The following is a 17,344-nucleotide window of genomic DNA, read 5'->3' as shown; positions in this document are numbered from 1 at the left end:
AAGAATGATTTGTGGTTGCAGTACATGAAAATATATCATTATGAAGAAAATATATGTATTTTTAAAGAAAACAGTGAAATGTGAATCCTAACAATAAATGCACATATGCATTATTAACACTAATATATTGCATTTACTTAGCATTTTTTCCATCAAAACATATCAAAGGACATAAAAATGTGGACAAACATGACCTAATTTTAAATGGAAAAACCGAGATACACTGAGATGTTATTAGAAGAATGGGGTTTAGATCACAGGCCTATGCTCTAGCCAATAAGCTGTGCTTAATATACTTTTCAATGTAAAGCAGGTATTGTGCATACTGTTTGGTGGGGTGGTTTTTTACTTCTTTTTACTTTTTATAGAGGCCAGATTTGAGCAATGGAAACAGCAACAAATCAAAATGAAACCTTATTTAAGCAGATTTATGGTTTTTACTTAAAAGAAAGCTGATAAACACATAGTTCCATATCCTATGTACGCACAGGACTCATCATAAAGAACTGCCAAGTACTAAAAATGAGCTCATGAGGTTAAATGGGAGACGGCAGTCCCTTCCTTTTTAGCATCTTTCGTTGGAGATTGCTGATGGAGAATATTGTTTTATTCATAGGATTCATGGACGTTTGCAGGACGTCTGCTAACAAACAGAGAAGTCTAAAGTCTCACCTTTAGCCACACCGAATTCTATAATTCCCGCTACAGCCGCACACGTACCGGTGGCCGGAGTGACACCGACACAGCGCGTAACACAGGGTCCCATCTTCCCTCTCGCTTACCGATGTACATTCTGCCACCAGCGCTTTAAATCCGCCAGCCAGGGAGCTAAGCCTACTCCGACAGACCCGCTAAGGTCAGAGCACAGTTTCATTAGCTATGTCAGAAGAGGACAAGCAGATGGAGGATAATCCTCATGTTGACGGATGTGACATATACCTTGTTATTGACCAACTCATTTATGGAAAAGGGTCCTTGCTTATCCAGAAAGGTCAAAATCAGATTTTTCTCAAAATCCCAGTGGCTTTTTCTTTTTTTTTTTTTGGTACATCTAGCAGTAGGGTCTAAACCTGACTCTGCGATCAATGAAGAGATGTGCAATAATGGATTAATACCTTTCACCCACTTCTTTTGATACAGAACAATGGAACACCGTCTTTCACAGCCTCCCATGCATTTCAGAAAGCCTGTTCACACATGCATTGCAAGGGCATCCATTATAATCTCACCAAGCAGGTGGTGATTACTGCAGTATTAATGGCATCCCAGTTCTTCACCAACACATCATTAATAGTTAACTTATAGCCATAACAATATGGATTTCCAATACCCAGCGATGTGGATACAAAAGGTCTAGGAGCATCTGCAGTTTGGAAGGAGGACTGAGTAACACATCCAAAAGTACACTAGACGTAACACTGGCACCCTCTGCCATGCAGATAAGCTCTTGTCTTGGCATCACGCCACTAACTCTTACACTATTTGTTTCTTCTACGAAGAAAAATTGTCAGAGAACTTCCTACCTTTTCATACCCTGGGTATTTTTACTCATTTCTCAGATTTGGGCTTTTACAGAGTTGCATAGAAAGTCTTTTACAGACAACAAAGTGCATGCAGTTTGCTGACATTCTTTTCAATTTCAAAACTACATAATACATTTTTCCATGTGTTGATAAACTGGATTTTAAAAGAGCATTTTCTGGATATCTAGATAATCAACAACACAATGAATATAAACATTTTCTATAAATAGTTCACCATATGGCTACCACTCTCAACAGATGGTGTCTGTGTATCCACTAGAATATACAAGAGCTACGCAGATTTTGCCCTGCAATCATTTGACATTCTAAACAAGAATTTTTTACTTAATTTCAGTTTTATCTAGTTTAATCAAGGCAAAACATATAATTTTATCACCTAGCTCTCTAACAAATGCCACAACTATACTAACAAATCTATTTGCAAAAGGCAAGTCAACAGTCCACACCCAACCCAAGTCGAAAGGATTTCAGAAGAGAAACACCAGGTGTAAAGAGTTCTTAATCTTAGGGTGTCACCTGCACCCAAGGACACCCTTTACTGGCCTCAAACACAGTTTCACTTGCAATAGCCCCGTAGTTTATCAAACAGAAACAGTCTGGACTATGCTATGAAAAATTCTGGAGTCCAAAGAACATGAGAGCCTGTGTATATTTTGCAGCAAGCGTTACTAGAAAGCCTACATATTTTACCCAGTTTTAGTAGAAAACAAACTTACTGATTTTTTATAGTTTCCTTAAAGCAAATATACAAGTAATTCCAAGTTTTCTGCTCGTTTTGGAGAAGTTGCTGGGCAGTTGAGATTATTTACCAAAGGAACACATGACTGGAAGTAAATAATTTAGTCTTTCCCATTTCAACTAAAAACTACTGAAGCTCATATCACCGCGCAAACACTTCCCAGAAAACTCTTCTTGAGCGACACTGGTTTACCTGATAAAAATGACCTTCTGATTTCCAGCCTAGATGTTTTTAATGACATTTCTTATCCACTTGAACAAATATTGGTTTTCATTTGTGTAATTTTTCTAACTCACTCCTGTTTCTCATCTGATGTATTTATGGTAAATCAACATACTCCTCTCTGTTATTAAGTTGATGTGCCTCCTTTTCTCAAGATCTTGTACCTGACTGTCATTGGCTTTGCCGAACTCTTCTCTGTCTGTCCCTGTAGCTGCTCCTGCTCAGAAAAGCAAATCACCGCAATATTGGAGAATGGCTTCTTGTGTTACAAAAGAGTCTCCGTTGTTTCTTATAATTATAGTGAGTGGAATGTAGTTATTCTCTATAGTAATGTAGCAGTAAAAGTGTCGTTTGTCCGTCTCAACCACGACATATAGCTCGTGGTTGAGACGGACAAATGACATAAAAGCTATAGAAGGGAGAAGGAATGGGGGAATGTTTGAGGTTTATGAGCACGACAGTCATTAAATTTGAGATATACGTGAACTAAACAACGGCTATAAGCACATGGTCTTCTTGTCCTAATATATATGTCTATATATATGTCTCTAATATGTCTAATACATATTAGAGGTAGGGAATTCCCATTTGCTACAGAAAGATCTAAGGATGTATAAATGTGTGGCAAGATTCAAAAAAGCAGCACCTATCAGTGTAAGTATTCGGGACATTATTTAAAACTTGGGTAAATCAAGTATTATAAGTTAGCTGAATGTTAATGGGGTTGTTATTAAAAGATACTATTTCGAGTGTAATTGAAAAGTATGTTTTAGCTTTTACTCTTGCAGCTCAAACTATATGTAAAAAAAATTAAAAAGGAAAGGAATCCATCTATATATCCCCTTTCTTCCTGTAAGGAAAACTTGACAGTTTCTAAAGATATGAAATGTAAACAGGGATGAACATTACGTATTCTATGTTACTGCTTATTCCTCAACTTTCCTTTTCCTGATAGCGTTGTATATTTGATAACCTTGAAATAAAATAATATCATTAACCATCCTTGTCTTTCATTTGAAAAACTTCATAAACACTTTCACTTTGAGGATCACAGGGATGCACGGATTACAGCAGCCAACACAACAATTCATTCCCTTTTTAACCAGTCCTAAAAGCCTTTTACTTTCCCCTAACCACCAACCAATTAATTTGCCGACCACTTGCTGGCTCTGGGACAACGCTCCCCTAACCCCCTCCCACCTAACTCACTCACTAACTAGGTTAGGGGAGCATTTCCCTTGTAAATGAGTCCCTTAAGCATTATTACTTTTTCTCCACCAAAGAGAGCAGAGCATACTTATTTTACTTCATATGCAACAGACAATAGTTCTCTTTAAATGTTAAAAAAAAAAAAAAAGAAAAAGACCCAAATATCACCATGAACAGGTAAAAGTATTTTTATCTGCACAGAAGGAACTGATGAGGGAAGGATTCAGCATGTGTTAAAGAAGGGAGTAATTAAAGTATTATATCACTCCACTTCATAAACTAAGGGTTCAAGTACTGCCCTTAGTTTTGATTAACTCACCTCAGGGGACAAATTCTAGGGAAAGAAATGGGTTCATCATCAAAACAATCATACACCCATTCAGCTTGATCCTTAACTCCTGACCACAAAGTAAGGCTGAAATTTACGCAGTTTTTGGAAGGAGTGTGAAGAATCCCCTAAAGATCAGGCTCGCTGGAGTCACTGCAAAGGCCAGAATTGCCCCAGCCAGCTGGAAAACATGGTAAAACCTGTTTTAGCTATGCTAAAAATTAAGTCTTGTGATGACAAGCTACGTTGGAGATGCTGATCACTATGGCAGGTATTAGGTTAGCAACTCTACCTAATGGTCACAGTGGGTTTAAATGATCTGTTGGTCTGCAAAGCACAGTAGTTTAAATAATAAATCCATGAGCTAATCATTAATGGCTTGCATAATGTCACTTCTAGATGAGAATTTCCATATCATGTAGAAGGGCAATGAATGGAGACATTTTCAAATGAGGAAGGATGACAACAATTACAGCACTTATTAAATAAAAAAAAAATAAAAACGCAACAATAGATGATATGACAAAGGCGTGAAATACAGTGAAGGGCAGAGAAGGCACATACATGACTTCTTTCTAAACTCTACAAAGAGATCAAAAGAAAAACGAAACGTGTTTCAAGATATCAGAGAAGATGAAATGTCCACAGAAAATGTACCCTCTGCAAATCACAGCAGTCCTCTCTGCTCCCTTCGGCTCATATTGATGACATCAACATGAAGGGAAGTTCAAGAACCAGCTTGAGTCTGAGACTTTCTATTAGAATATCTTTTAAAAGGGCAAACTGCTTCATTTTTAATGAAGGACAACTGTTAGCAATCAGCAGGAGAACTATCAAAGAAAAAAATAATTAGTACTGAATTGTCTCTGCCATTTAACATAAAAATGACACTACTGGTACAGACCAAAAAGTCCATGCAGTTCCATATTCTGTCTGGTAGTGGGTAACAGGGGACACCAAGAGGAGAACTGAACGGCACATTTTCACCAGCATGATCTTTTGTGCAATTGCATCATAATTTTGGAAAACAATAAATTAGGTGGGGAAAGAATTAATCACAGAAAAGTTATGAAAGAAGACTGGAAATAGACTGTACAAATATTAGATATATGAAATGAAGAATTAAATGTTTAACTGCCAGTGATCCATTGAGAAAATGGTGCAAAAAACATACATTTTTGACATGCGAATACACACGCTTTTGAAAATGTCACTCTAGTTTCTAAATAGAAAAACGCTGCAATTTAAAAGATGAGTGATATGACCATATTAGATATCATCATGAGGATTCAGCATTAAGAAGGGAATGTTAAACTTCTTAGTTTACAACATGTAAGTTTTCCAGTTTTCACAAGGATATAAGTAGTAGATATTTTAGAAAAATACCCACTTTTTCCACCTAAAAGTTTCTGAATTTAACAAATTGCTATTTATTCTGCATTAAATATATCTGCTTATGAATTAAGTACTTAAATTTTACAAGTGAAAAATTGTTACAATATTAAAATAAGTTCAATTCATTAAAAACTATTAAGGAAACGCTTTATTTTTCTAGCTACACTTGTCATGCCACCAATTACATTTCAGATTCATTGCAACTTGAGTTTACATCCCTAAATTCTGTGCTATGCAGTGGAAATCTCCCTCAGCAATACAGGTTTCCAAAGGTTACTATTTATTTCTAAAGCACCATTTACGGGTAATATCAACACATATTCATGTCTCAGAAAGAAAAGAAACATTATTAGGTTCTTCAAAACAGGAATTGAAAACCACCTTTGTAGGGATCAAATACACTAGGCAATGAGTATTTACATATTGAATATTTAAAAATAAATGTGCAATTCATTTTACAAATTTCACCTGTAAAATCTGTGTGTATTAACTACTATAAAGTGAAAAAGACAACAGGGAAGTGCAATTATTCACCAAAATCCCGTTACCTGTGCGCCAGCAGCACCCTGAAGGTCATCTGATTCAGTCCCAAATAACCTGGCAGCAAGTTTGACCAATCCCAGTTCCATTCAGTAATGGTTGACTGTTGATACATGGCAAGAAGCTATTGTTAGTTATTAATCAGTGTTAATATGATCAGTAAATTAAAGCTCCAGCTGTGATATACTAACCAAGAAGGAGGGGGGTCTAGAACAAGGACTTAGACAGATGATATCAATCATGTCCACAGAAGATGGTTTTTATTCCAATAAGACAGCAATTAATTTATAAATCCATTTGGGGACGTAGCCATTATTTATAAAAAGATAAATCAATTTTTGAACCGTTATTCTTCCAACTGTTAATGGCATTCTGCCCAACCACTTTGTCTCAGAGCTTGACTTTTTGTTTGAAAAGCAAAATAACTGGCAACTTTTTACGTAACACCAGTTTACATTTCCTGCTGTCAGCAAAAAGTTTGTCATTAAAAACTTGGTATAGCTGGAATTCAAGATTTAACCTGTATTATAATTAGAGTGATGTTCTACTTGTCTATTGTTTTGTAAAGCACTCCCGTCACCAGATGGTTATTATAAACAGCAATAAGTCTAGACAGTATGAACAAATATAACTCCATATTGCTATTTAATAAATAAAAGCAATCTACAATAACAGTGGGCAGACAAAAGACCACATAAAACATTCTACAAAACAGTAACTCCTGTTGCATAATATTAATTTTCATTGTCAGTAATGGTCAAGTAGTGACTACAATTCAACATCCTTGGGAGGAAATAATTCAAAAATTATTGTTTTACCGCAAAAATAGCATTGAGTAATTTAAAAAAAAATTTAAAAAGACAAAACAATGGAAATAAACGTAAATAAAAAGAGGGACGTTTATCTTGCAGTTCCTTTTTCTTCTTATGGAAGGTGAAATGAAGATTAAGAAAGGGAGACAAGGGTAGCTAAAGAAATAATAATATGGTGTGAAAGTGGAAAGTGAGTGAAGAAGTAACAGTGAACATCTGATAAACAAGAAATAAGGGAAGAAGATTCAACTGAGAGAACAGTGGGAGTAGAAGAACACAGGGGTGAAAACAGGCAGCTGTTCTATCTGAAGTAAAACCAGACAAATAAATATGGAAGAAGTGCTTCTAAAATAAAGAGAGATTAAACAGAGGAGGTAAAGAGCCAGTAGCAACAGTCATAAGAACAAATAGGAAAATTTGTAAGTATACTAGATAAAAATTCAGTTCACCAAATTGATCAGTTCTGTGAAAAAATAAAAGATCGGTTTGAAAAAAGTCACTTCAGGAAAGAATTATCATTTATTTGTAGCATTTTTGCTCATTGATACTGTTGAGGAGTTGCATAGCCTAGACTTAACGCTACTAGACAATGGAGGAGCAGCAGCACTGGCAGAGATTGAGGTGTCAGGACAAATTGACAAAATCAAGAGCAACAAGTTACCAGGACCAGATGGTGATTATTCAAGATTTTTACAGGAATGTAAGAACGAAGGGGCTGAATCGTTAACAGAAATGACACACTTCTTAGAATCAGCTACTGAAAGGGGGTTGGAAGGTAAGAAATTTACATATCATTAATAAAAATGCTACAGCTGATTTCAAAATAGCGGTTCAGTGGCCTTCGTTTCAGGAGGAGTAAAATTTGTAGAAATTACAATTAAGCATCTTGCTAAATTTGACGCAAAAGGGACAAATTCTCAAAACTTCAGAAGAGAAAAGTTAACTTTATGTACTGCAATTTTTACTTATGGCACCAAAGAATACATGGATGCTTACTACAAATTATCTTTCAGAAAGCTTTTGATATAACTTAAGAAATCCTCTACTGAGGAAGCCAAGAGTGTGTCCACACTGCATAGAGTAGACAAGTTCTTATACGTTATATTATCATATATTGTAGTAATACGTTGTATAGAACAGTGTAACACAAACATTCTTAATTTAGAGCTGAACCAGCTCTCTGGACTTGCGAGCAACATTCCTGTGCCTATTCCCACCAGCCCTTTCCAGATAAAAGTTTTAAAAAGCAATACGTGATTAACTCATTGACAAAATATGTTGTGAAATCAGCAGCTTGTTGGGACTTAGCATTTATAAAAGGTTAGCTGATGTATTAGAAACACATCTAGTTATAACAGATTTAAAGAAAATGAAGAAATTAATCATGTATTATAAACTCCTAAGCTTTGGGGCAGTTGCCAATGAGTAAGAAATGAACTTAAGAAGAAATATATCCTTAGAGGAGAATAATTGTTCCTTGTGAGTGCTGTAGTATCTTCTACAGGCACTGCTAATTGTCTTGTTAGAGAACCACACACTGAGCTACACTGACCATTATTTTATAAACAGACTGTCCCACATCACTAAATAAACGTGCAATTTTACGGTAAAGGGAACCAAGTTATTTAATACTATTATTAAGCTCAGGAAATAAGTCTGTCATTGTCAACAACAGGGTTGGCACACCATACTTTACAGTCCATGATCCACTCTTCTTTTCTTTTAATTTAAAGATACTTTTCCATGCTCAGATAGACATTATGCCAAAAGTTTTCAAAATCCAAAGCAATTTAATATGAACTATCCCTTGTCATCTGTTGATGAATAGAGCACTGCCATGTAGCAGAAGAGTTCTGCCCTCAGTTATCCCTACTTGAAGGTCTTATTCTACCACACCATTAATGAATTGACAATTGAGGCATGGTGGACTCTTTTCAGCACTTCAAATTGGAGTAAGTGATTCCACAGACCCTCAAATTCTGCAAATTTGAGATATACATAAAGAGACTAGTGGAAGATAAAACAGACAATGTTAAAGCATGTTACTCTGGGGTGAGAAATCTTGTGAAATTGGTATTAAACTCTTTTTTCAGGATTTGTATTCGCAACGTGATAATGATTAACGATTCCTTAAGCAAGTAAGGAAAAAAAACCAACAGCAAATCAAACCAAACCACCAAAACTAACTGACCAAAAGCCACACCAGTTATATTTTACAGCAATACACCTAGTTAAATAGTCCAAAATGCTCAAAACTGGGAAAGATTATACTATTTAAAAGCAGAGTTGTACTGGAAAAGGACAACTTTCTACCACAAGTCTGTAAAGTGAATTTCATGACACTGTAATACAATTTCTTTTTAAATATTTGAAATTGAGGTGTAGAATCAAAGCCGTAGATGATGGATTAGGAAGACTTGAGGAACTATGGTTGAAGATTAAGTGTCCAAGTGCCACCAGAAACTACATATAATTTTGTGTAATTAAATGGTCATGTGGTGTTCTGGCTAAGATTTAGGCAATTTGATCTATTTTCTTTAATTGTTACACTACCAGAAAACTAATTTCTGTAACTAAATTACAGTCCTTCACATATCACTAACATGGCTTAATGAAAACCACAGAATTGGATCTGTTAGGGGTTTTTTTTTGTTTGCTTTTGGTTTGGTTTGGTTTGGTTTGTTTTTTTCCCCTGTTTATTCTCACAGTTCTGTTAAATGTCTATTTCAAAAGCATCCTTTACTGTCCTGCTCATCGGGAAGATCCTAAACGTGCACTTGGAGTTTTGCCCTGATTTTTCAAAGGACTAAAACTAGTCCTATGTACCATTACAGAGATGTAATAAGTGTCTTTGCTACTAATGGGCTTTCCCTTGCCATGCTGAACTAACACAGGAGGTCTAAGTAAATGCAAATTGCTCTTACATACAATACTTCTGATAAAGAAAAGGGCAGTGATGGCTTTTCGAACACCATGCTATTGTAGAGGGTGCCCTCATTAGATCCCTGAGTAATACTATTCCCCTGCGCTTCATCAAATGTGAACGCACGTAATTAATTCAGTTTTCGTAATTTCAGTCTCTGTCATTGTCTTGATCATAATAAGACCGACAAGTAAAAATTATGCTGTGTAACCAAGGTTTTAGATTTCCACAAACCTGATTGAACACGTTTTCACAGGACTGTCTGTACACCTGGAAAGGGTTGAAGATGGGCTGCTCTTCTTGGCCCCCGAGTGTCAATGGCAGGAACTGGCTGGAGGAAGCACCGTCCTCAGAAGAATCCTCACAAGACAGCTGGTCTTTCAAATATTCCTTTTAGAAGACAAAAAGAACCACAAAGAAAGTATATGCCACCCAGCTTTCGAAGTGAAATTTGCCTAAATTTCAAGCATACCTTGGAAGTGTGCTTGACAGAAGTATTATCGGAGAAAATAAGTACTCTCTTATAAAAATAAAAACCTAAGAGTAACACCATTTTACTACAAACAATAAATTAACTCCTTCAACATCCATACAACTGGAGCAAATAATATGAGCTATTGTTTTGAAGCTGTCATGAAATTAAATGTATCAGTTACAAGTTAAAATAGATATGTTACGCACACTTGGAAGTGAAAAACAAATGTTTTCTATGAGCTGTTCTGATGTATGATGGTTATTACACCATTTATTTCACGTGATAAAATACACATAAATATTTAAAGTTACTTTCTGGACAGCATTAAATAGTTACTACATGACTATAAATTAAGTGTTTGATGAACATGTTCAAACCCGTTGTTTAAACACAGGAAGTAAATATTTTTCAGCTCTTCAAAGCTCTTAATTGTTTAAGCATTCAAAGACTAGAAGTCATTTATGATTTACATGGCAATTTTAGAAACTATCCTGTAACAGACGCATGATTATTTTGGCCGCAATCTTTTCTGTTTTCACTTCTTAAACTACTATGTAAATAAATCACCCTTGCATGCCAATAAGGTGTTTTGATTAAACAGAACGATTTTATGCAGAGCTAGATAATGAAACACTTACAGATCTATTTGCTGGAAGGACTACTGTGATTAAACAGTTTATTGTTATTAAAATGAAGCCCATAACGATAGGATTGCCATAACATTGAGCAAGTACTCAAGGTGAGTCTTCATTAAGATGCTCCTCTTAATTTACAGTACTACCAAGATGATAAAAATTAGGGAACACGCTAACGACCTGCCGAGGCACCTTGTGCTCCTCCCTGGGTCTTCCTAAAAGAATGATTTCGTAATCGGTTTAAACTGATCCAACTGCGGTCTGGTTTGCAAGGCAGGAGTTTCCTCCCAATCCGCACAGGCTGTAGCTGTTTCTCCCTTGTGTTGGCACTAGCATATGTTGTGAAATCAGCCAGAAAAAGGAAAGGTTCCAGCCAGATAAAAAAGCCACACAAACAAGAAGCCACACGATTCCTGTACCGATGCAAAGCACGGGGGCGAGAGGCAGGGCTGGGCTGCCTCTTTCTGCTGGTTCAGCTACGTGTCAAAACTGCTTGAGACAATCACAAAATCATCCAAGTGTATGTAAAAAATAAAAAAAAAAAAATTTTTTTAAAAATCAGACTTTTTTTTTCTTTAAGACAAGGGCGCAATCCAGCTGTGAAAACACACACTGAATCTCTTACCTGTACTTTCTCAGCCTATGAAAACACCTGAGGTTTGGTTGGTTGGTTGGTTTTTCCCATCAATTCATGACTTCACGCCATGATAAAGATTTTAAAGACATGGTGGTGTGGGTTATTAAATGGCTATGTTTAAAAATTTACCATTTTTTCATAAATGCGCTGCCTCCCATGCAAACATTTTCACGCAATGTATAGACGGCAGCCTGCAGAAGCGGATCCTGTTGGTTTCTCAGTGGGGATATTGGAAATCGCCGTCCATGCTTGCTAGGGTTTGGACATTTTGAGTGGGGTACAGCTCACCTCCCAGCACAGGCATCCCCCTGCCTCTGGAATGCTGTGGATTTATGTTTTGACAAAGAGACTTATTCAACAACAGTAAATTAACTCTTTATTATAGTCTTGTACAGCCTGAAAAAGTCACGTTTCAAAAACGTGAAAACAGAAACGAAACCACGTTTGTAAACGTGTGAGCTGTATCCTCACTACCAATGACTGGGCAGGAAACCAAGCAGACAAAATACTATTGAGCCTGACAACGCAGGAGTGTTGGTTGATCTTTGGCAGCCATTGGTCAAAAATGCTTTTAAAAACGATTATTCTTTTTGATAAGTATGTGAAGGACTGTAGGCAGAGTTGTACAGAACCTAGTATAGATCTTTGTAACATCATAGCTCTATTTCCAAATGCAGCTTCCAGGAATCTATATGCCTTTTCCTCTGCTTTTCCAAGGAAAATCAGTGAGAACAACAATTTTCTGTCTCATCATTTTGTTCTCTAGTCACATGCAATTATTAAGCACTGTAGCATAAATATCTCCAAACTAATTTTAAGAACACGATCCCTTGATAGTCCAAGGAGTCTCCAAACAAAAGGATGGACCTTTGAACGGATGATCAAGTCTATTTCTTGGTAGTCGGGCATGTTAAACACAACTGAAATTATGAAATATAATATTGAAAAATGCATTATCATAGCACCACGCTAAGCATTAAAATGTTTTCTAATGGTTTCAAAGGCAATTTGAAGTAACATGGTTAAGTCCCTCTGTGAGCCAAGCTGGTCAGGATTTATTTTTTCTTTTTTTTTGAGCTTTTGAGCTTTTTTTTTTTTAAAAAAAAGACAGTTTTTCCCGCTGAGGGATGTTCTATATTTAACAAAGCTCTTACTAGCTACAGAAATTCAAGGAGAGACACCTGGGATGTGGGAAGCCAGGCTAAAGCCCCTCTTCCACATAATTTTCTCAGCCTCTTACCTCCTGTTGGAGCTGCTCCACTTTGTATAAATAACCAAATGCTCACAGGAGCTGAATCTGCGATCAGGGTCTCCAGAACCCGAGGTGGGCATCCCACCCCTTCAGCTAGAGTATTATTCTATTTCTGACCCTAGGAACTACAGAATGGATTTTTACAGCAACGTCTACAAGGTGAAACAACTCCGGTGGGGAAAAGGGACAGAGTTCCATGCTGGTAGATAATGGTCCAGTGGCTTGGGGAGTTTGGTGGGATGTGGGAGATGCAGATTCAAATCCCTGGTCTAAACCAGGCAGAATAAAGACTTGAGCCTGTGTATCCTGTCCCCTCGGTGACTGCCCTAACTACTGGATTTTATACTATTTTTGGAGGTCTTGCTCATCATCTTTCCCTCACTCCATTATACGCAGAGTAATCCTGAATGTGCTCCGGGTGAAAAGGTTTTGTTTGAGCTGTATTACAGTAATAATTTTCACTTCAGTTCCTGAACCATTTAATTGTTTGAGATGAAACTTGAAAAGATTCTGTATTGTATTAATATTAGGTTGCCATCCCTACGTACGTTGCTTCTAAAGCTTCCAAATGTAGATGCATAAAGGTTGCTTTTAAGCCTGTACTTAGGAACTAAACAGTTGATTTTCAGAAGAACGGTGCCAGTACCGAGCTGCTCTCTGTTGCCTTCATGCAGATGTAGCTGCCTGATTCATTTTCTGCCATCAATTTGTTTCAAAAGGAAAATCTTGGCCTGTGCGTATATTTGCCCTATTTTGCATTTCATTATAAACACCTCCGTACACTTGAATGAATAAACAGGTGCTGTTAAGATCACTGCAAGGAACAGCAATTTAGTAATTAAAGCTAATAAAGAGAACTTTCTTAATTAAGCTGTGCGGATCTGTGTTATCACGCAATTTTAGCAAATCTGTGTTTATTTCGGTGTATAAGATCAGAACGCTTTTGATAACTCGGGGCAATTTTATACAGCCTAAGAAATAATGAGGTAATTCTTTCACATTGCCAAAATTCCATGTGCAGCAGACAAATCTGAATTTGGTTACTGTAATTTTGAAAGCACTTTAACAGAGTTATCTATATTAAGTAGGGTTTTCATGTGGATGCATTTATTTCCTCAGTACAGACAAAGGGGGTTTTGCTTTATTTTGGTTTTTTAAATCAGAGGAATTGATTTACTGCATTTAATTTTACCTCTTGTAACAGACAATTCTTCAGTAACCCTGATGATTTATTTTTTATATATATATATATATATATTTTTTTTTTTTTAACTGTGTTCAAACTCCTTAAAAATGTATCTATGGTCTACAATATGAATCTGAAGGAAGTTTATGAGCCATACTACTGTTTAAGTACATAAATAAAATCTACATTGTTTCCCATAAAGTAATCCTTTCTGTACAAATGCAGAAAAGCCTAAACTGAATGGGTTCCATTACAATACAATATAGGGTTTCATATTGACTTTAAGAAGCATTATCGCCTCCTTGACTAACCCTTAGCTGCCAGCAGACGCTGCCTCAGGCCAGTACACACCTAATTGCTCGGTAAAAAGGCCGTTTCCCTACCTCATTGAGCCGGATGATGTGATAAATTTGCCTCAGGTACTCGCTGCCACCTGGTTTGTGGCAGATATCCAGGACCATCATGTTTATTTTCTGCTCGGTGAATCCAGGCGCAATGCCTCCTTCCTCTAGCGTTGCACCTTCCGCTGTCACTGAGGCGCTGGAAAACAGAACAGACACGGATATTCTCAAGTTGACTTTCTGAAAATCAGAGTATTGATGCACAGCCGGATAAAAATACATGTTAAAAAACCCTATGAACACTTCGTTTGAACAAAACAAACGTTGCTGGATACACATCTCTGAAGCTTTATACAAATATACAAATGCTAAATAACTTTTTTTACTATACACGTTTTAATGGTTCTCATCTGAAAGACGAAAACATGAAACATTTTTCACTCTAAAGACACGCAAGGAGCAAATATTTTTTACTTCTTTTCCACTAGAGAAGTATCTTTGCTACTAGAAGTGGCATTTGAATTTGATCTTTTGTATACTTTTCTTTGCCTGTCGCTGCACATATTAAAGCCTAATTAACATGTCAGAAAGGTAGCCATTACTCTAAGTATAGGTTAGAAGTTTTAAATTGAAGTCTTTTTCTTCCCACTGGTATGGTGGTAACCATTTCAAACGTACCTATTTCCCACTTGTTGCACTTTTTGCCCTGTGCTGTTCCTTGTTTTTTCTTCTTAAAAGTATTTGTGTGAAGCTGCTACAGAAAAATCTGAAGGTCACGAGCTCAAATGACTTGAAAAATGTGCATTCAAAACTGTGACCACTGTTAAGATTGCTCTCTCTGCATACAAATGTAGGTTACCAGCTCTATACTTGCTTAGTATTGCACACTGACAAAGCGTTAAAGAAAAAGATATACTGAAACTAATGCTTTTGCTCATATATTAGAGCTGCATATATGTTGGCACCTTGACGAAGATGCGTCAAGAAGTTGAAAGACCAAGAGAATATATTACCCCTTCTATAGTCATTTTTGGATTAATTTAAAATCTAGCAAAGAAGCATTCCGAATTAAAAAACGCAAACAAACAAGTATTTTATTATTATAGAATTACAAAGAAAATGAAACAACAAATACTTCGGTATGGTCAGCTGTAAGCTGTGGTTTGCTGTTGAGCGTGTGCCGTGATTACAAAGTTAGTTCTGCTCAAAGCTGCTGTTTGACCTGCGGGCCGGCTTAAACGCTACACAGCTGCTGGACATTAACGCTGATATTGCTTCCACATGCAGCTTCAGAACATCCCGCAGAGCAAATGGTTCTGGAATATAAACTGTAATTTTGTTCTTTGCTGAATGGAAGTAAGCGATACTCTGTTATTATGGTGTATTTTACAGAAAAGCTTCAAAGGAATCGATCTCTAAAATTAAAGCGCGCTTAAGGCTGATCTTTCAATGACACGTGTGGACGCGGCCTCAACTTCTGGTGGAACTTGTGGCGTTGTAGAAGTTGAGGACCTCTGGCAATGAGCGTATCAGTGTCAGCGCCCAAAGTGTCTCCTTCCCCGTCCGTCACTGCGCAGGTGAAGCAGATGATTGGATTCAGTCGGCGCGATGATTAATGAGTTCCTCTCCGGATTTGGGACTGCCTATCAATCATGTCATTAGGGAGAATGTGCCCTGAAAGAGGCAGACCTCAGCCAAGGAATAACTGCATTCATCTTCATCTGCGTACGCGCCCAGCCAGCCACGGCAGGGTCACCATGATGGGAAACAATAATCTTCAGCTCGACAAATTACTTTGCAAAGGCAGACGTTGCTTTTCTTCCCGGGACGCGTGTTCTTCAGAATCCAACGTGACTGTTTACGGCTTCGGTGCTGCTATAAAGTGAAGGTTATTTTAATGAAAAGCAATGCTTGCAGGCAGCACACTAGACAGGCAATGCATACAACTGCCACTCCCCGAGACTTTCACTGAAGATGCTCCTTTTTTTCTTTTAAATTTTGCAAAAAATAAAAGTTAAATTTGTACGCCGCGGTGGAAGAACTTACATAATATTTAGACTGTTTATGTAGCTAGCAGTACTGATAACAGTAACACAAAATTAAGCAAGGCATTAGCTTATAAGAATCCAGTGCACTTTAAAGATGTTTTCACAACTGTAGGTGAATCCCAAATAAATTTATGGTTTTTATTTTCTTCCACACGCTGTATCTATTAAAAATACATAAACATTTGGTGTATGTATATATATATACATATATAAATGCACGTTCATACATTTACTCACAAAATAAATATGAAAATGTTAAACAGAACATAATTTTACACCAACTTAGGTTTTCAAATGTAAACATTCCTATTTCAAACGTGACACAGCACAAGTCTCCTCTTGAAAGAGCTGCTTTTAGTTTAATGATTATGTGATCATTACTTAGTGTAATTGATATTTGAGCTTTAACATATTAGTTTTACAGTTTGCATTTACAACAATATTTATCTCTACATTGCACATCTCAGCTATTTATTAACTAGATCTTGGTGGGTTTTTTTTCCATTTACTCATTATTTTTCACTATAAAATGGAAAAATAACATCTATGCTCGACATTTATTGCAGAAATCCCACAAAGCCAGGGGACCCAGTTTCATAACTGCGATGTGTAACTGCTCACTTGGCGAGCAGACAACGCATTCCTCAGTTTCTAAACCTTAAAATTAGGAGTCCTGGTCACAAACTTGTTCTCATTTTGGCTGATGCTGTACACATACAGAAAACACTTTTCCACCCTTATTTCCCACAGTACCTGATGGGTAACACAGCATTTTTGCAGTATGTTAGAATATAGAGTATACAAATTTAAAGTGTTCAGCTTAAGAAGAAGTGTCAACACTAAAGTTTTAGTTTTTGGAGATTATCCACAGTATTGTCTTACCGTGCATTAGTATTATTTAAGCAATACCTATTCTCTCAGTGACATGAGAAATTGTATTATGGAACCATTCTGTTTAAGTATCAATTTACACATTATCATTATGGGTTTTTTATTCAATGACTCCTTCAGCCACCGGCATCTGGCTTCAATCTTTTAATCGCTGGATTAGAGCTTGT

At 36.7% G+C, this 17,344-nt stretch overlaps 1 protein-coding gene across 2 annotated transcripts in view; it reads right to left on the bottom strand.

Moving 5' to 3' along the window:
• The window catches only part of KIAA0825, a 237,978-nt gene that overhangs the window by 114,958 nt on the left and 105,676 nt on the right, over window positions 1–17,344 (bottom strand). For both annotated transcript variants that reach the window (XM_082074214.1, XM_082074215.1), the window contains exons 17-19: window positions 14,281–14,437; window positions 9,947–10,102; window positions 5,986–6,080 (exon numbers count right to left, since the gene is read on the bottom strand). In XM_082074214.1, coding sequence (XP_081930340.1) covers window positions 5,986–6,080; window positions 9,947–10,102; window positions 14,281–14,437 — 408 coding nt within the window. The remainder of the gene's footprint in view (window positions 1–5,985; window positions 6,081–9,946; window positions 10,103–14,280; window positions 14,438–17,344) is intronic.

Source organism: Streptopelia decaocto, assembly GCF_964273445.1.
Source record: "Streptopelia decaocto genome assembly, chromosome: Z".
In the NCBI taxonomy this organism is placed as follows: domain Eukaryota; kingdom Metazoa; phylum Chordata; class Aves; order Columbiformes; family Columbidae; genus Streptopelia; species Streptopelia decaocto.
This window is presented reverse-complemented; position numbering and strand designations above follow the sequence as displayed.